The sequence below is a fragment of the Rosa chinensis genome, chromosome 1, assembly GCF_002994745.2.
Source record: "Rosa chinensis cultivar Old Blush chromosome 1, RchiOBHm-V2, whole genome shotgun sequence".
In the NCBI taxonomy this organism is placed as follows: domain Eukaryota; kingdom Viridiplantae; phylum Streptophyta; class Magnoliopsida; order Rosales; family Rosaceae; genus Rosa; species Rosa chinensis.
The window spans coordinates 26245297-26266676 of record NC_037088.1 but is presented as its reverse complement, the minus strand read 5'-3'; the positions used below and the strand labels follow the sequence as shown (position 1 = coordinate 26266676).

The following is a 21380-nucleotide window of genomic DNA, read 5'->3' as shown; positions in this document are numbered from 1 at the left end:
TGCCTAGCCCCTTTTTTTATGTTTTGTTTAATCAACACCTGAGGAAACTGGGAAAACAGAGACGCCCAGCCCGGAGAGGGGGGAAGTGGAGAACTAACAACGTGATATTGAAGTTCCAGCTACTTCTAGTATATATTTATTAATACAAGCTAAGTTTTGTTTTGTGTCTGTATACTGTGTGTTTGCTGCTCAATTCAGATAATTAAAAAAATTAAATAATACAATAAAGGACATAAACTTGGTTTTTCTGTCCATCATCATTTTAGGTCCTCTGCTTTTCAAAGGCCAGCAACTCCTCTTTTGTTGTGCTTCTTTATTCCTTAACAAGGGAGTGGTTTTCTGGGAATAGTTATGGTGATTATATCACTTTACAAAAGCAACCTCAACCTTTTTTCAAGCCATGAATCATAATTCAAGTTTTCCATGATTGTGGACCTCTGAAACACCATTCAAATTGCAACTCTTTCTTGATTGTGACGTTATTAGAATCTTTCTGTGGTTTGCTGTATATCTAGGATTTGAACCACCACCCAAAGATAAAAAGGACCTATGCTGGATACTAGTTTTGTGTCCTGATGTTCAGATTCAGTAGAAAATCCAGGCATTAAGTAAACTTTGAAGGGTAATTAGGAGGGATCTAATTTATGAAATCCTTTTCAGATAAGAGTGATGGAAAATTGGATGAAGAATTCAGTGGTTATGAGGCTGCAGCAATGATTTGGACGGCAGCAGAGTTACTGACATTGAGTGTGGACTGTGGAAGCAGTCGCGGACTGATAGGAGAGTGGGAATTCAGGAGTAAGGACAATTATCAAGGACTGGACTCATTTTCTGCTTCTATAAAGGTCACAAGGTAACAAATTAACTCTGTTTCTCTTTTTTCTTTGTTCTATTTAATTTGTAATTTATCAAATAAATAGTATATGATAGTGGATCTGAAATTTATAAAAGACCTGAAACTGATCTTGTTCTTGAAAAGAACACAAAGAACACCCGAAGGGAAAAGGACGAGGGGTGGCGACAGAGAGAGATAGAGTAAAGAACTAAAGGAGATATATTAAAGTTCCAGCAACACATCTGGTATATGACAATTTCATGAATCATGGGTTCTTGTAGGTGCTTCTTACATTAACAAAAAGAAAATGATTAATTGTTTGTGCATGTATGATACTCATTAACTAGGGAAACTGAACGCCATTTAGTAAGATTTGTAATGTTGTTGATAAGTTCTATGGTCAAGTCCCACAGACTCTTTGTTGCGCTCATTATTGATGCACTGTTTTCTTTTTCTTAATAATTATGGCTGTTGTGTTTGATTGTTATTTATAGGAATACTAATTGAAACATGACTTAGAAGTTATAATAATTTTGAATCTCTGAACTGCCATTCATTTGGCTAGTCTTTATTGAGTCTTTGTTTAAGTAGCAGCATTACTCTGGTTTGCTACTAATGTGGCAAGAATTGCCAATATTTTCTAGTGGCAACAAGATTTTTTCATCCACTAACCTGTCTATTGCAATCCATGTACTACATATATTATCTTATTCAATATTTCATATAGTTCTACCTCATGGGTCGACCATTGGTAGTTTTGAAGGAACTTTTGATCTCAATGCTTACAGAAAGCAATTGCATTTACAGAAAGAGGACTTAGTATTATGAGATTTGGTGGCTAGAGGAGAGAGGAGGCGCGAGCAATTTGACTGGGTAATATAGCACTTCCTAGGAAATATCCTAAAGAGACATACTCCTTGTGGCATTCTGTGATCAGCAGCATGGGACGGCTGAGAATGGATGGGCTAAGCCACTGTATAAGACACTCACATCCTCTTTAGAGTGCTGCAAATTTGTATTGGGGAATGAGGAGAAGATGAGATTTGGGGAACTGGGTGGAGGAGTCGTCTATGCAGCTGCTGTTTTGCAGATATATAGGCTACTGTTTCGTCTGTGCCTTTAAGACATAATGGTTTGGGTGTTGCCTGTACATGCATCTTTAATATTTGAAAGATATCACATTGGTCAAAAGTTTCAATGTTCTTAAATTGAAACTGATTGTAAATGAAGTTTGATGAAATAAATTTTTGTTTCTTCTAGAAAAAAGGGTAAAAAAAAAAAGTGTTGAAATTGTGTGCTTGTCAATTTTTCTTTATAGCTAAAATAGGAGAATTTTTTTATAGTGCTCTGAATTTTTCAAATTTGAGTTTGAAAAATAAGTGATCTGGGGATATAATTTTCATAGAGTGGGATGATCTTAAAGGGTTGGATTGTCGAGCATACATACAATTCCTCAAATTATATAAAGATGGATCTTGTTAGTGAATGAATAAGCGAGTTTCAGAAAGGGACATATGATGCATTAACTTCAATACATGAATTGGCCATCAGTTTTATTATAGAACATAGAAGTAATCAAGTCCATGTTTGACATTGTTCTATATTCCACAAGAAGATCCTTTCAAGTAAAATATCACAGAAGATTTAGTATGTTCACATAAACAGAATCAAACTCTATAATGTACATATCATGCATACCACATACAGAGTTACAGACACATATTTACAACAAAATATACAACAAAAATAAGCAGAATCAAACTCTCAATAAGAAAGAAAATAAGCAACAACCTGGGGAAACTCTATTGTGACTAAGCGTCGGACCATGTGATATCCAAGCCACCCCAATTGTCCTCAGACACACCTAAGGCTTTCCAGACAGCCTTGGAGGCATCAACAATGTTGTTGGGACAAGGAGGCTGATAATCATGGTCTGCATCACATCCCTCAGTAGAGTCACACTCATCCACCACCATGGCCACCACGCTACGCCCATTACCATTAATTCTGATGTTGTTAAGGCACCTTGATCCACCGTTGTACCATCCGGTGGATAATGCAACAACTGGAGTGTTGTCATTATGATACTTGCCGTCACATTCAGATGGGCCTCCTCCGTCACCAACTGCCTCAAAGCTGTTGAGAGTGAGGTATGCCTTGGTGTTACCGGACATTGGTGGTGAGCAAGTGTAGCTTGGGTACAGTTTTCCAGCTTTACAGCAGTCAGAGTCATCCTCCTGATTACATTGTCCAGGTGGTGGTTTTCTTCCTCTGATTCTTCCGCTTGGACGACATTGCTGAGCTTCACTAACCAAGCAAATTGCTAGAAGGAGAATGGCTAGAATAGATCCTTTTGAGAAGAAGTAAGTCATTTTCTCTCTGTTTGCCTTTGCCTCTGTATCTTTTTGCTTGTATACTGATGCATGAAAGCAATTGCAGATAGGCATTTATAGCTATCAGAATACCAGAAAGTACCGATCGATAGTTCAACATTTGTTTTGCAACGCAGTTGGTTATTACACTCCATCAACATAATGAAGACCCCAATTGTAAATATGCTTTGAAACTATGTATCAGCTTCTACATGAGACTACAGTTGTGTCCTCACCTTTTGTTTATTATGAATTTGTATAGATAGTGAGGTTTAGCATCACGACTGTTACATCTTTTGAATAATTTTATGGAAGCTATTGTTTTTTTCAAAGCACCATTTTCTCCAATTATGGGAGCACTGGTTTTTTTTTTTTTTTTTTAATTTTTAAATTTTTTTTTTTGATGAATGAATGATCTTTTATTAAGAGTTCAGCATGGGTTACAATTAAGAGCTACCAAATCAAGGATACAATCTGGGGGGTGGCATCCCTCCAGATAGCCCTATAATTATCATTGCTCTTGTTTTGGAAATCTGTACTTGACAAAACATTGCTCTTGTTTTGTTTTCATCTAAATGTGACAGCTGCTTTTCTTTCCTTCTTCTTATGAAAATAATGTCGTCTAATGGCACTTTGTTTAGACATAAGAAAAATTGAAACAAATGCCTTGTTATGGTTTTTGTTAACTTATTCCTTGTCCTTCTTTGCCTTCAGGTCAGTCTTCACCCTCAAACGGAGACATACTTGAAAATCTAGTATTCATGAGGTTCCTATTCACATCACAAGTTTCAAACCAACTATAGCTTGTAGTTTAGCAGTATTTCACTTAACAGAACTGATTTTGATCACTTGAATCTAATAGGCGGTATTCAATCTGTTTGAAATTTACTTCTAGTTTGTCGTTGAAAACATATCAACTGAATTGATGACTAGGTATGTAGGAGTGCTTAACTCCAATTCTTGTAATGACCAAAAGGGTGGAAAAACCTGGAACTATTCATAATTTAGAGGCAAATCCTAGAATAAATCATGCAAATAAGGCTGAGCTTCTATGTATTGATTTTTTTTTTCCACCCTTTTTTGCTAAGAGTACATGGAATAAATCATGAATTCAATTATTTTACACTTATTACACTAGGATATGGAGTACGTTTCAAGGGCACGCTAGACAAGGTGCGCAAGTGGAGGGATGCTTTAATCAAAGCTTCCAAAATAGCTGGGTTTGTTTCACGCAACATTGGGTAACTTCTCGACTTTTTACTAGTTCATTTCTCTGACTGGTTAACTATATGACCTTAAGTCCTCAACTAATAATTATTTGTTGTTGGTCATTATGCCAGCCCCGATTACAAATTAGTTGAGGAAGTTGTGAGAGATATTGTGTGGAAGTTGAGCCGCAAATGCATTGCCCCACAAGATGTCGGTACGTCTGCCGCTCAATTTGCACACACAAATTTCTGCGAATTCTCCCTTATTTATAATTGTTTTATAGTGTTATGACTTATAATAAGAAACGTTCATTTTCAAATCACTTTATATTAATATTCAATCTCTTTTATAAACTTGAAAGTACCAGATACGTTTTGGAAAATGTTAATTTTCTAATGATGTTTAAAACAGTTGGTTGATTAAACCATATTCAATTTGATTGGTTGTTCATAAAAAGGATCCTTGAAACGGGTGTAGAAAATGAACATTCAAATCATGACATAAGGGATGCAAGTGAGAGGGGAGGACTTGGATCTGTGTATCCAAATTATTTAGAAATGCAGGAGTATTTTCTCTTGTTTTATGGTTTCAGTTTTCTTAACTGGCATCCTTCTTCAGCTAAGAGGAGCTTCATTGATATGGACATTGTGATGTTATCCTTTTCCCTTGTTATCTTTACACTCTTTGCACACTTGAATCTGTCCCTAGTTCATAATATGATGGTGATATATTTGTAGGAGAAGATGTCTGCTTCAAGTGTGGTGGTATAGGACATTGGGCCCAACACTGCCCTTCAGCAGGTGAATGTTTCAAGTGTGGTGGGATAGGACATTGGGCTCAACATTGCCCTTCAGCTGGTGAATGTTTCAAGTGTGGCGGTTTAGGACATTGGGCCCAACACTGCCCTTCACGCTTTAACAGTGATGAAGACATGTAGGGATATATCTACATACAAGCTTGGTTGGGCTTCGCCCACCTGAGATTTCATAAATTACTAAGTATATGTAATATTATAGATGTCATGGGCTTGCAGTCTTGGTATTAGTTAAAACATTTTAACTAATATCACATTTTAACTAATATCAAGCCCACCTAATTTCGAATTGCGTAAGTTGCAATCTTTTAGTCATTTTTTCCTCTTACTTCCTATTTTCTTGATTTCTTCTAAATTTTTTTTTTCTTTTTCCCAATACCTACTGGGTCCGAAGTTTGATATTGGGGTTCCCTCGTGTGTGGCTTTGGATCTATTTGGTCTTTAAGGCCTCTTTTGTATGTGGATTTGGATCTGTTTGGTTTTTATGTTTGTATTTTTTGTTTTATCTTTAGGTTTGCATTCTTTTGTAAGATGTTAGGTCATTATATTATTCAGGATTCCTAGTTTTATTTATTATTATTATTATTTTTTATATTTTGGATGTAGTCCTAAAAGGTGAGTATTTATAACTATTTCTAAAGACCCTTATGAGTGAGCTGTTACTGTACTATTTTTATTAAAATAATATTTTCAACCTCTCGATTGTTTTATTTAATAAAAAATGATTTTAAAAATTTTTCTTTTTGTTAATCGATTAAGTAATAGTTTTGGATGCGTTTTTATTTTTTGCATCTCAATAAAGTATATATCTAATATATTTTAGTTAAGGGCTAACTACTGTTTAGTCCCTGAAGTATGACTTCGTACTTTTTTCAGTCACTGCCTTTCTAATTTAATCCCAAAAGTCCCCGAACTCAAAATTTTAAGTCTAACTAATCCATTCCCCTCATTTCAACCGGTTGCGTGCTGACATGTCAGTTTTCGACTGGCCAGCTCAGCGCCACGTAAGAAGCCAATTTTGTAAAGTGATGAATTTGCCCCTGTTTCAATTTCTCACTAAATTCTGTCCAAAATGATTAAATACCACACTACAGACCCTCAAATATTCATCAACAACAAACACCACAATTCCTCTTCCTCCTCGATTCATCAACAACCACAATTCATCAGCAAAATCATTCACTCATAAAATTCCATGAACTTAAAAATAAGAACACTTCCATTCATAGTAGTCATAGTATTTGCAGCAACCTAGAGAAAAAGCTCTAACGTAGCAAAAACCAAAATTAGAGCATTACATCCCTCATAAATTGTTCAGATCTGTTTGAAATTTAGCTCTAATCATCTTAACAAAAGATTAGAGCTAGCAACTAAGTGACACAGCACATAGTTGCACAAAAAGGATGTCAAGAATGAAATTGCTGCCTATGCTAGAATTGAGTCATGCTTCCTATTTTCCATCTCTTGTAACGGACCTTTCTCTGATCCTCTGAGATGTCCTTATTGAAGTTGCAGCCTGCTTGCTTGATGCTGTTGAAGGTTGTGGAGGCCTTGAACTCATAGGTCTGGTTGGGGCAGATGCAACTTGGGCTAGGTTGGAGCTTGTAGGTCTAGTTGTAGATTGTGCCGGCCTTGATGTAGATTGTGCAGGCTTTAATGTGGATGGGGCAAACCTATTTGCTGCTAGCTTTGTAGCTTTGGCAGCAACAAACTTTCTCTACACAAATAACCAATAAATTGAGTGACCAAATGGTCAAACAAATAGCAGCTAAACATTATAACTGAAGACAATCTTACTCTTTGATACTCTACTCTCTCCCTTACTTTCTTCCTCAATTCATTTGCAGACATAGAAACTTTCTTCCTTCTCTTCGCCTACAGCAAGCAATAACATAGAAATTGACCTTTCTTTGTCATATAAAAACAGTTCAAAGCATCCCAAAATCAAAAATACCTTATCAGAACCTTGACCTACTTCATTGCTGACCTTTCTCTTCTTGTTTCCCTTTGGTGGTAAATTAATGCCTTTGACAAGTTTTAACATTATGGCCTACTTGGTGACAATTCCCACACTTGAGGGATCTCTGCTGCCTTCCAAGCTTACCTCACCTGTTTGAAGCTTTTTAGAGGAATCCTTAATCCTTTGTGTCTTAGGCCTACCCGGCTGCCTTGAATATGCTGGAGGTAAGATTGGTGGATCTTCACATCTTCCCCATAAGTCCATGCTGTTAACAGCCTTTATGAAATTGCTGTAGATAGCCATATACCTCTTCTTGAAATAACAATTAGCAACATACTCATCGGGGTCTTGCCTCCAAAAGTTTATGGCTGAAACTGCATGCTTGCATGGGATTCCAGTCAAAACCCACCTGCAACTGCATGTCCTCAACCTTAGATTCACAACATTCTTGTTTCGTTCTATATTCTCAACCTCAGCTTCATCCCCACCATTGAATGTAAGAGTGCAATCAGTTGCAGCCTTCGCCTTGCTCTTCTCCAACACCTGCCTTGGCTTGGGGCAGATAGTTCCACATGGTGACTGGTGGCTTCTTTCTAGCTTCCACAATCCATGAGTTGAAACTCTCAAATAGATTGTTGTCAATATTGTCACAGTTACTGGTTGTGTTGAAAAATGCCCTATACCAATGTTTGAGAGGCCTCTCATCCTCTGCAAAACCAAAATAGCAGTTAAAAACTGAAAACAAAATAAAACTATACTTGTACAAACAAATTGTATTCAAATACCTGTCATCCAATTGTAAGTATCCTCATCAAGGGCTTTCATCTCCTTCATGTCATTAAGATAATAAGGCATAGTAGTGGATTTGGCACACTTCCACATCTAGTCCTTCATCACTTTGCCAGGGAAAAGTTTGGTGAAGTTAGTCCACTTGTGCCTTACACAAAACCTGATATGTGCCCTTGGGACCACCTCCTCAAATGCAGGTTTGAGCCCTTTCTGCTTGTCACTAATAAAAACCCATCCAGCTCCATCTTCCTCAATCTCAAAGTCCTTGCATAATAGTTCCAAAAACCAGATCCATGAGTCCTTATTCTCCATCTCAACCATTGCATATGCAATCACCCAGCTTGTGTTATTGGCATCCAACCCCATTGCTGTCAAAAGCTGTCCCCCAAAAGCACTTTTCAAGTGTGCACCATCCAAGCCAATCACACTACTACATCAAGCCTTCATTCCATTCTTGAGGGCTCCCAAGCAAATGTACATTCTTTTGAAGACCAGATTCTTGGAAGTACTGCTAAAATCACACTTAATATCCACGGTAGTATCTGAATCAGCCCTCTTCAGCTCATTTCCATAGTCCCTTAACCTTGAAAACTGATACTTTATAGAGCCGTCAACCTCTAACAAGGCTGCCCTTTTAACCTTATAAGCCATTTAGCTTGAAACCCTTGCTCTAATACTAGCAGACATTGTTCTAGCTAGTGAATCTACAACACCAAATGACAATTTGATTAAACTCACATTCAAACAGCTTATAAGAAAGAAATCGAAACCATGAACTGCTGAAGTAAATATGCCTGGTTTCCAATGTTCATTAAGAGCAATTTGGTCCTTCAACTTTGCTACTAAGAATCTCTGTTTCACCATGTGGTTGTTATACTTCCTTGTGCAATTGTGGACTGGATTGTAACCCTCAATCATCAAAGTATCCTCATGCTGCATTTTTGAAGCAAACAACTCGAAAGGGCAATTTTCCTCCTTGCATATGACCCTTAGTCTTACTTTGTCATTCTTCAAAAAAATATACTCCCAGCCACCTTGTACAGCCATCTCCCTAAGAGCATCTCTCAAAATCTGAACTGTGCCATCTCCCTAAGAGCATCCCCAACTTGAAAACAGACCTTCTCATATCAGTTTTAGGGTTAAAGTACAACCCTATCTCCTCCTTTTCTCCATCCGAGTTGACAATGTAATTAGGTGGTTCTTCATCAGACTCTTGTTCAGCAAACATGTCTTCATTATCTTCAAAATCTGGTTCCTCATGTTGTTCCAACAGTACCCTCACTCTCTCCTTTCTTGTGTGAAGCTTCTTCATGCTTAACATCATCCAACCAATCATCATCATCTACCCCGTACTTAACATAGTCCTCATCCTCTGCTATAGGATCGTAATCTTCATCCTCACTATGGTCTGAACCCCCACTCTCTCCTCTAGCTGTCCCTTCTTCATCTTCATGGTCAATCTCACTACCCTCACCACTGCAATATGATTGAAGATAATTTAGAAGGTCAACACCTTGCAGCCCTTTCCCTTCATTGTCTACACCACTACTTGATTGCCCTACTGCTCTTGAACCTACTCCTACAGCACTTGAACGTACTTCTACACTTGACTGCCCTATACTTCTTGAACCTTGCACACCACTTGAACATTGCCCTATACTTCTTGGACATTGCTTACCACTTTCCTTACCCTTATCAGATGGTATTGTATACTCCAACAGCTTATGCTTCCCTTTTCCTTTGGATTAACTTCACAAGCATTGCTAGCTTGGCAAGGCACATGATCTTCAAGCTCCTGAATCACAACTCCCTTGTTAGGTCTAGGTCTAGGCTCATCGGGTAGCTCTTCTATTACAACGCTGCTACCAACTTGACTAAAAAGGAAGTCTTCATAAATGGACAAGTCATCATTTATATCTTCTGGTCCCATGTGATCCAAGTACAGAATTATTAATCTCTAATAAGGAACAGCAGTACACATAGTGACCACATCCAAATCAGTCACTAACTTAGTCAACTCATCTCCTTCATCACTAACTCGGTACCAATAATCAATCCTTTCATATGCATATCTTGGATTTAGCTGCTTCACCATATTATCAACTTCAACAAGGGGCATCCTATCTTTGTCCACATTGTCATAGTAATCGACCTTGCCTCCAACATAGTTGTTGCCACTTAAACGCCCTCCATGGAATATCTTGACTATAAAATAGTCTGGATGAGCTGCATGGGTCAATGAAAAGCCTTAATTAGTTACTTTACCTAACAGTTAATAAATATTCCACAAGCACTACTCTTTGCTTATTAAAAGAGGTACAATACAAAATAGAAAGGGGACAAATAACAACAAGCAGACAACAAGACCACACACAGCCAAAGCATTCACATGGGAGACTAAACAATTCTTTCTTTGCTAGGACCACACACAGCATTACTAGAACCCAATATTAAAAGGCAAAATTAGTTCAACAACAACTTGGCCTATATTAAAATAAGGTGTAACTGTTTCAACAACCCAGTAGCTTCACAAGCTATACCAAACACTCATTTTCATACTTTACACCTCATACCAACCCTCAATCTCAGCTTTAAACAAACATCCCCAAACTCAAAAACTCGAACAGCTAAAAAGCCACAAACTTTTTGGAAACCCTACAAATCGACCCCAGCAAACGATAGCAAAACCCTTTAAATCCAACACCAATCGTTCGAAAATGAATATTGAGACCAAAAACAGTTACATAGATATCCACAAACCCTGTAAATTTAAAACCCCCAATTTTTTTTATTATTATTTTATTTTTCAGAAACCTAGAAACGAATATCATATCATCAATCCATACACACAAATCGCGGCAGATTGGGTGCAATCGAAAACTCACCATAATTAGGGAGCTCATCATTCTCGCCTCCTTCATATCTAGGAACCCAAACATCGACGTCCTTCACCACCATGTCGCCACCTTTATTTATCGGTTCCAACTCGGAAAAGTTTTGTTCACTATTCTAGCCGGACTTCACTTTTAGGTGTACTGGTTTCGAATTTGAACGGGATCAAAATTAGAATTAGGGATTTGGGGATTAAGGGTTTAGAGATTGCAGGTTTGGGGATTACGGGTTTAGGAGAAGGTCGAGCTTTCAGATTTTAGGGTTTGAGGGGAATTACGAGTTATTGCTACGCCTCAAACTACAGTAATAGAGGCCAGGGGCAAATTTGTCACTTTACAAAATTGGCGTCTTACGTGGCTTTGAGCTGGCCAGTCGAAAACTGACATGTCAGCACGCAACCGGATGAAATGGGGGAATGGATCAGTTGCACTTAAAATTTTGAGTTCGGGGACTTTTAGATTAAATTAGAAAGGCAGGGACTGAAACGAGGACTAAGTCATACTTCAGGGACTAAACAGAATTTTTCCCTTTAGTTAAATACCGGCACTGTGCTAAATTTTCCTATCACTTCAATATAAAAAAAAATTCAAGCCCACCCCGATTTTGAATCCTGGATCCGCCACTGAAGATATGTATGGAAGGAAAATGGGAAGGGAAGCCTACTCATCCTCGGGGTAGAGCAACCATGGGGGAGGAGATAGATCATCTGTGGGAAGAAATGAATGCTTTAAGTGCGGCTGTCCAGGACATTGGGCCCAAGATTGCCCTTATGCTGTTGATCAGAAAAATGCATGGACAAGGCCAAGCGGGAGGGGAGGACTCAAAAAATGACTCCATTGTTTACTCATATGGTGGAAGGAGAAGCCCCTGAACATTGGCAACAAGAGTGCCCTTCAGCAAATGGTGGAGGTGGAAATGACGATTACTCTGATTGAAAGTGCAGAGAAATTTGAGGTATATATGCTTGGGATGGCCATTTTAAAGAAGGGGAAAGTCATTCTGTGATTATATATACTAGGTAATGCCTCCCACGCAATGTCACGGGGTTTTTTGCTTGCTAAGTTTTATACATTCGTTGTACAAATATTTACATCACTGACTTAATTAAAGACTTGAAATAAAAGAAATACACAAAACAATAGCATATGGAAAACAAGTCAATTGTAAGCACTAATTCCATTGTAGCTTGTCTTGCCATCTGAATCATGAGAATTGGTATCCAAAAGCACCCAGGTCATCTAGATCTTTCTTATCTCAAAGCTAGGTGGGAATACATGTGTAGTACAAAATCTACCAACTACACATTCTGCCACATAATTATATCGCAACCTTTTGCATGTTTATTGGTTTCCTCTTGGGGCAACTTGGAGTCTTAGTTGGCCCAGCTTGCCTTACCACCTTAATCAACCATATACAGTTGTAGAAAACATGTAGCAATCATATGTGGGAATATCTTCTATGCTCCAAGCTTGTCATGCTCGACTTTTTTGGGTCCAACCACTTGACATTCACATGACCCTTTAATCGAACTAAATGTCAATGGGTAGGGGTGGGCATTATACACCGAAAGTACGGTATTGCACCAGAAAAAGTGGGTTGGAAACCACACCGAAACAAAACAGCACCATTTCTCTCCCAAACCGCACCGACCCGCATGAATATGATGGGGTTGCGGTTTCGGGTCCTAACCCGCCAGATTTTCTAGTTTTCATAATATTGATGGCACTTGGGACTCCGTCCTAAGGAAATGTGACATCGCTAAGGACAGCGCGCAATTTAACCCTGCAAAATGTAGTTATTAGTATAGAATAAGTAGGAATTGTTCTAGCCAGAGATTGAGGGTACACCTGTAATTGCAAAAAGAAACAAATAAAAAAATTAATAAAAGTAAAAAGTATTATTTACAAAAATAAAACAAAGAACAAAAATATATACAAGTAAATACAAATAATGGGGTTTTAGAATTAAAAAATAAAAAATAAAAAAAAATAAAAAAAAAATAAAGAAAATGTAAAAACACATATACAAAGGTGGAACGCAAGGAACAAAGATCAAAACCACAATCATATGCATGAAATCCAATTACATTTCCTATAGTTGATTATCTATGTCATGAGAAAAAAGTTGACCATGTGAAACGTTAGAAAGCAAACGATTTCCCATATTTTACTTTCCTTGAATAATTGATCTAAGTGAAAGCACCTAAATCAATCCCATTGAATATGCAATCATAGTCTAGAAAGCTAGCTATTCAAGAACACATTCAACGCATGAAGAACAAAGAAAGGATGTCAACCAAAGTGCACAACCTAGTATGAAAAAGTTCATCTATTTGTAATCCTCCTTAATTGATTTCGACTTTTGTCCAAAGCCTTTACTACTTATGATTTAAGGTCACAAAACTATTAGGTGAATTTTTTACCTAAATCTAGCTCCAATTACATCCATATATCCTAAGTTGGCCACCAAAGAACATAAACATGCAAAAGTTTTCTATAATCCAAAACCAATTAAGCAATCTCACATAATCAACATATAAATCAACACATAAAAATCACAACTTTATTTCAAAACATATAAACGGCTTTAAATTTTTCCCTAAACGTCATGTTAACTAGAATTCATAACTCTACAAATCAAACAAAGGAAAACGAAAGAAAGTATGAAATACACCGTGAAAGATGGGTGACAAATCCTTGAGAAGAAGAACTTGAAGATCCTTGAAAGCAAGCAATCTTCTAGGGACGACACAAGGGTGGATGGCGGCTAGGATCTTGATGTATTGTATGACTTCTTCTCCTCCTTGGTTGATACGCAGAGCTTCTGAGACTAGAGAATGGAGAGAATTTTTCTGATGTTTATTTTATGAGGGAGAGAGGTGTGTTGTGGTGTGTATAAAACGTCTAACAAAGAGGGGTATATATAGGGGGACGACCAAGCTTCATGAATCTTCTTTTTAATTTCCCAAAGAATTATCTAGTGATGCCACACAGCTTCGACCAATCACAGAATGCCATGTCAGCCCTATTATGTCATCCAACCAATCAAAAAGTTCCAAAATAAGTCCATAATCTTTCAAAATATATAATTGCTGATTTTCCCAAGATTTTATTTGATTTTTCTCTTCATTTTCGGCCAAAATATTCTTGAGTAAAAATAGGAATGAATCTGGACTTGTTTTGGACATTTTTTTCCCTTAAATCTCTCTATGGCGTCATTATCCTTGATCCTTTCTTGATTTTCACCATAATAAGGGATTTTATTTACCAAAAATCACTCTTTTTACGTCCACAAAACCCTAAATCCATTGGGCCTTCTCCTTTTGCCGAATTCCTCTTTTAATCTAGAAGGTTCTTGTACTTTCTTGAGTCTTCTTCAAGCCATGTGGTCTCCTAGTGCCTTCAGGACTCCTCTCTTTCAGCCATGTGTCTTCATTTTTTCGATCATGCTTCCTGGTTGGGAGTCTTGCTTTGACAAAGTTTCCTCTTCTGAACAGGATTTCCTGGTTGAATAAGGATTTCCTGGCTGGACCAGGAAAACTTCATTTCTTCGTTTTAGCTCATTTTTGCAGCCCTTGTGCTTTGTCTTAGCCCTCTCCAACGTTTCCTAGCTTCTCTCTCCTCCCTTCAGCTTATTTCAGCTCCATTAGCTCCATGAGATCTAAAAATAGAAACTTTTATTAAAATTCCTAAAAATAAAAACTTTCTAAAGATAGAAACTTTCCTAAACAAGAAGAATTTATTTAAGGAAATAACTAAGTAAATATGAGGAAATAACACTTGAAACATCGCATTAAAATGCTCCTATCAAAATGACATTAAAGAGGGGTCATCCTTTGGGAGAAAGGGTTGTGTGGATTTTTATGTAACTGTAATACGAGTTCATATTCATTCCATTCATGTGTTACTTGATCTTAAAAGAGTGACAACATAAAGATTAGGCCTGCTATTGAGCTTTCAACTCCAAAGAAGGATAAAAGAAGACTTGTCACTACACCAATTTTGTTATCAGACAACACTTTTTGCACAACAAAAAAAAAAAAAGTGTTGTGTGATGAAGAAAAGTGAATCACACAACATGTTTAGTAAACTTACGTTGTATAAGGTGGTTAAAATTCTAAAGTTTTTGTTTAGAAGGTCATTGCACAACGGTTACAAGAATAATCTGTTGTCTGAATCATAAAAAAAAATAGCGGCAGATTTCCCTCCCAGATCGACTCAAATTTGGCTCCAAATTGGTACTATATAGCACAACAGTATAGTTATATCTGTTGTATGAGAGTACCATGCAAAGCATGATACAACGGTTTTTGACTTTTTGTTGTGTGATGAAGTGGGAAATATTTGAATGTGCCTTTATTTGGCCCAAAATGGCACTCGAGCCCCCCAAAAACCTCCGAGTTTTGATTGAAATATAGCACCAAATTGATAATCAGACAACCAAATGAGTTGTTTCCGTTGTGTAAATGAGCATTGGCTAGCATGTTACTTTGGTTGCATATTATAGCGGGAACTTTTCCCTCTTTGGAACCTTAGCTGAGATTTAATTTGTTCACAATCAGACAACAAAACTTCATCTTTATGTTGTCTGATTCATAAAGCAAAAATTAAAAGCCCGCCTTTGACAACTTAATTAGCTAGCTAGCTAGGTTTATTGGATTTACTCTCCCCGCGCGTCTAACACTTTGTCAAAACAGCCATTTCCTCTCGTCGAGTAGCCCTCTTCTCAACTTCATCAAAAACCATCACTCGATCTCTCATCAAAAGACCATGGCTCTCTCATGCAAACACCATCTGTCATCAAAACACATGCATCTCGATTAGGTCTATCTCTCAGAAGCCATGCCAACCCATTCCCTCTCTCATCTCCCCTCAGCTGCAAACCAAATAGGAAGCCGCTTGGAGTTTTGATTCTAAGCAAAATCACCACGAAGCACTGACCTTGTTGTTCTTGCGCAGCCCACTTGAAACCTCTGAGCAGATCTCTCTCTCTCTCTTTCTCTTTTCTATCCGTCACTCGCTATTAATGGTGCTCCAGCCACGAACCCGTCTATAGTGAGCAGTTTGACGGCGAATCGTACCACTCTGCCGAAGCTTGTGGGTTCAGGTAAGATTCCAATTCCACCTCTCGAATATGGGTCATCTAAATTCGTCTAATTCATGCTTATTTTCATTAGTTATGTGATTATATTGAACTAAGAAAGCAAAAACAAGCATGCCCACAAAGAAAAAAAATGATGTAGTTACTGTGATTGTGTGAATGGTTTCCCACGAATTCTCCTTCTCTAGATTTGGCCTGTTCGCCCCATTCTACCATGTTTGGATTTCCTGATTTTGATTTTAGGGTTTTTTGGGGATTTTTTTGCAACGGAAAAGACTGTTGCTTTAGGAAATTGGATAACTGATTTGTCAAAATGGAGATAAGGTTTTTGACATAAGTAAATTGCTTAAGTAATGTCGTAACAAATAGCAACTCTGTTTGATTAGAGTCCAGGGAACAAAATAGTATTTGATTGGTTCAGACTTACAATTTAGATTATCTAAATTGGTGGTGAGTTGATGGTGTTAGTGTTTGGAATATGATTTGATCTTTTCATGATATTGTTAGATCCCAGAAAGTGAATTTAGTTTAGGCTTAGTAGATTCAGTGTTCTTTTTGCATTTGCCTTGATTGAAGATGTATATTCTGTGCAGTAAAGTGATTGTAAATTCATGGAAAAATAGAGGGTTCGGTTACAATATTGAAAGTGTGGAGTATCATGGTGACTTTCAGTTTCCATTGGCTTGTATTGCTTGAATGTTGAATGTGAATCTTACTTTCCAAACCGAAAATGTGGTGATTTTTCTTCAATTAGTATTCCATAAGTCAAGGATAACATTTCAAAACAGGCCTAATTGTTTTTTTGTGTACAAATATCGTTTTGAAGTTTGGATATATTTGTTTTTCACCTCAGGTATGATAGTGTACGAAAAGCAAGTTGTGAATATGCACTTTAAAAACATGTATGTATTTGGTTGGAACTAGTTTTCTGATCTTTTTTTTTTTTTTTTTCAGTTTCTTCTTGTGGGGACATGGGAGAATGAGTTTTATTGGCTTGCAATGAATTTTTTCATGCTAATCTTGCTTATAGAAAGTGATGTGATTATTATTAACGGGAGGAAATAATGTGGTAAAAGCTAGTTTTTAGGGAAGAAGGGAGTCCTATGGAATATATGTGCTTAAGACCTTTCTTCCTACAATCATATGAAGAGTCTTATCCCTCTTGGGAATTGATAGGGTGGAAGAGGAGAATGTCAAAAGACTCAAATACCAACAGAAGGGTAAAAACAAAATGAAATTAAGTGAATGGTTGTTTTATGCATGCATTCAAGTGCTAGTTAGTTACCCCACATTTTGACTCTACAAATGTTTCAGTGCTGTTATGTGTTTATCATCTACTGTTGTGAAATATGCATGAGGATAGTGTGATCATGTGCTGCAATGTTGAACATGATGCAAATTTGTTTTAGCTTGTCAAGACATAATTAGATTACTGAACTTAGAAGACATAAAAGATGTAGAACTGTCATCCGGTTACCAAGAGTGGTCTCATAGACTATACATCGAAACTGTTTCAGTCTAGGGTCAATGTTGTATCTTTTGAAAGTTCAATATTGTGACTTCAAATGTTAAATTTAAGCCACTTAAACTCTACTCCCTCCCAAGGCCGTTAGGGACCTTGACTGAAAGTATTTTCAAAGTCCTTTGAGTAGTAATCGCTGGTGGTTTTTTGAACAAATTTCATTTAGGTCTTATCTAGTCATGCATTATGGAAGCTAGGAGTTGTTGACCTTTCTTCCTAAATCTGATGGCCTTGTTTATTATTCTCAGCAGCCGCACAATTAAGGAATATCTGGTGGAGTTGGAAGAAGCTGTAGAGTGAGTTGGACTCGTGCACTGAGCTTCACTGCTATTGTTTGTATTCATTGCTGGAGCTGGATTGGTGAGTACTGTGAGCTTCACTGTTGAATTTGTGGACTGCTATTAAATTTGTTTTGAAGCTTTAATTTGTTGAAATCTATTGTTCTATGCTTAATATATATCATGGCATCATTGGATTTGTTCAGGTGAAATGTGTAGGACTGGTTTGGTTCATATATACTACATCTGCAGTTAATGTTCTTATTGGAGAATTGTTTGGATGTTGTTTTACCGTAGCTTTTCCCAATGGAGAATATCATATGTGTTTGTTCATGGACCTCCTTTAATTTTTTTTTTTTGCATTTTTGTTTTTGGATTTGCTTAGCCTAAATGTGTATCGATTTGTTTTTCTTCATATATTGTGGTATACTGTTCTGTCTTGTTATTGGATTTTCTTACCCTAAATGTATATCGATTTGTTTTTCTTTATATATTATGCTATTCTGTTTTGTCCTTGTTATTGAATTTGCTTAGCCTGAATATATGTTGATATTTTTTTTTTCATTGCCTGATATTGGAGCATGTATATATGTAAATAAACTGCTGTCGGTGATTAAGAGTACCAGAGTTTGAATTGGTAGAGTTTATGGAACTTAGTGAATGCATGCAGGATATGTGATTGGGGTTTTGTTGCTTGATGACGTAGTTTTGGTTTGTGGTGTTTGTTTAATGTAGATGGATAGGTCATGGGTGCATGCTGATAGGAGATCTCATGAATATAAGTTAGGGGTGGCAGAGTTTTGTCAGTTTGCTTTGGGAAATGCTAGAGACCCTAACCGTATTTGTTGTCCTTGCACAAAGTGTGGAAATGTGAAAGATTTTTCTGCACAAGTGATAAAGGATCACTTGTTTGTAAATGGGATTAACACAGATTATGTGAAATGGACAGAACATGGGGAGGTTGTAGTGGAGTCGGGATCATATACGGATAGTGAAAGTCTTGAATCAGAGCCAATTGAATCTGACTCTGTACAGGGTAACATGAGGGCAGATTATGAAGTACAATTAGATAGTGATGTGGAGTTGGAAGGTGATGAGGATGAGGAGCTTTCGAGTGAGTGTAGTGAATTCAAGAAATTTGTTGACGATGCCAACAAACCCTTGTACCCTGGTTGCAATAGGCACACTAAAATGAATGTGCTTGTGAGGCTTTACAACTTGAAAGCCAAGCATGGGATGAGTGATTCGGCTTACTCGGACTGGTTGATTGCCTTTGCTGAGTATCTGCCGGAAGGAAACGAGATACCTTCCTCTGTGTACGAAGCAAAGAAAAGTTTGAGTGCATTAGGAATGGATTACACCAAAATACATGCCTGCCCTAATGACTGTATTCTGTACAGAAAACAATATGCCGATGACACTGTTTGTCCTACATGTGGTACATCTAGGTGGAAAATATGCAAAAACAAGAAAGAAAGAGAGGGAGTCCCTGCAAAAGTGTTATGGTATTTCCCTCCTATTCCTAGGTTCAAAAGAATGTTTTAATCAACTGAAACATCAAAGGCCTTAACTTGGCATGCCACCGAGAGAAACAAGGATGGCTTAATTCGCCATCCTGCAGATTCTGTGGCTTGGAAGTTGGTAGATGAAAAATGGGCAGATTTTGGTAATGAGCCACGAAACCTACAACTTGCATTGTCATCGGATGGGTTCAATCCTTTTAGCTCCTTAAGCAGCAAGTATAGTTGTTGGCCCGTTATTTTGGTAACCTATAATCTACCTCCATGGTTGGTAATGAAGAGGAAACACATGATGCTTACCTTATTGATATCGGGCCCTAAACAACCAGGAAACGACATCGATGTTTACCTTGAACCATTAATAGATGACTTAAAGCTGCTATGGGAAGGGGTGAATGGAGTTTACGATGCCATCAAAAATGAAACTTTTACTCTTAGGGCTCTACTATTCTGGACAATTAATGATTTTCCAGCGTATGGTAACCTTTCAGGGAGTATAGTCAAAGGCTACAATGCATGTCCGATTTGCCTTGATAAAACAAAACCTACACGGCTAGTTCACGGGGGAAAGATGGCCTACACCATTCATCGGCGATTTTTAGGAAGACACCATCCTTACCGAAAGCTAAGGGCTGCTTTCGGTAAGGATGGTGTCTTCCTAAAAATTCTGCTTTCGGTAAGGTTCGTTGGAAGAAGTAGTGAACAATGTGGATGGAGCTAAAATTTTGAGCGTTTTTGAAGAAATGGAAAACAAAACCATCATGTGTAAAAGGAAAGGGACAAAGGTTGTTAAGGAAGGCAGGTTGGATAAAAGTCCTAGGTGCAAGAAAGGGAATGAGTTTCCCAAGTTGCTTGAGAAAGTAGTTGTCAACCGTGAGGAGGTCAATGAGGGTGTTGAAGAAAATGTCAATATGATAGATATCAAGGAGCCGGAGAATGAGGAGGGGGCAGAATATGTGGATTTGACGATGCGTGCACCTACATTAAAGGTAATTTGGTTTTACTTAAAGCCAATAATGAACTGGAAAAAGATCAAAGTTCGATTACTGCATACATGTGTTTGACACCCAAGCTGAATCAGTGGGGCATTTCATGATTTTTGAAAAACCTTTACTTGTAGCTTTACTCTCAGTTTTTGACAGCTTAAAGGAGACTCTTCAATGATCATTTTGAACTTGGTTTCGTGAAAAACAAAGTTAAAATGAAATACTTATGCTATTTTGATCAAAATGCACTGTTTCAGGATTTTTGTTTTATTCAGCGTTTCTGTCACTTTAGATTCTTGTTTGACAATTCATTTGAACTGCGAATAGCATGAAACTCTGGAAAATAGTAGCTTTGCATGTCTACTTGAAATCTGGAAAGTTGTGCTTCAAATCATTGAAAAAGTAATTGTTGGTGAATTTTTCTTTCAAGTTACCAGTTTTCTGAAACTGTCTGAAGCTTGCATCATGTTGTTACTCATAGAATGCTTATGAGTTGCTTATGAGTATGTTTGTGGACTACATTTAAATCTATTACTATTTTGAATATATATAGGGAACAACTATAAATCTTGTTTTTTGGTCCATTTTTTAGTCAAACGCAGCTGAGGTTGATTGCAAGTTGGCAATAGGTTCTGTTGAACATATTGTTGCTTATGCCACTGTTATGGAGTGCGAGGATCCTTCCCAACTCGTTCATGGCACTCCACTAGGGGATGGTAATGTGCGTGTTTCCATCTATGCCGCACTTGAGGAGAAAGCAAAAGTGCCATTTCCTGTGAAAGATGAAATTGAAACAGTGAAGCAGGCTATGGGGAGTTGGGTCGCATGGCCTAAACACCTAGTCATAAAATCTGCAGTCAAGGTAAGAACTGTGTATAATTCAACCTGTAGCTACTTTGATAACATTCATTTGTTTATAGAAATTCACTTAATTGTAGATATGCAGCTTATATTTATTGTTTGTACCTTACATTTATTTTCTTATTCTAGAAACCTACCAAGGATAAAGCTGATAAGAAGAAGAAAAGGAAAGAGATAGGGGAAGAGGACTCGGAGATTGAATTTGGCTTGGCCAAATTGGCACCATCGTTGCCAGCTTCATT

General features: G+C 37.5%; 1 protein-coding gene and 1 long non-coding RNA gene across 2 annotated transcripts; one reads left to right on the top strand and one right to left on the bottom strand.

The window, feature by feature from the left end:
- Positions 1-2646: 2646 nt before the first annotated feature.
- Positions 2647-3207, bottom strand: LOC112181525 (kiwellin-1-like). The gene has a single exon (XM_024319892.2). It carries the CDS (start codon positions 3205-3207, stop codon positions 2647-2649), a length of 561 nt encoding a protein of 186 aa, XP_024175660.1.
- A 1141-nt stretch (positions 3208-4348) lies between these two features.
- On the top strand, positions 4349-5862 carry LOC112181986. The gene is made up of 3 exons (XR_002929226.2): positions 4349-4448; positions 4548-4630; positions 5154-5862. It is a non-coding gene; the product is annotated as an uncharacterized LOC112181986 (long non-coding RNA).
- The last annotated feature ends 15518 nt before the right edge of the window (positions 5863-21380 follow it).

Coding starts and splice junctions, on each gene's coding strand:
- LOC112181525 (XM_024319892.2), bottom strand. CDS start 3,207: ATGACTTACTTCTTCTCAAAAGGATCTATTCTAGCCATTCTCCTTCTA.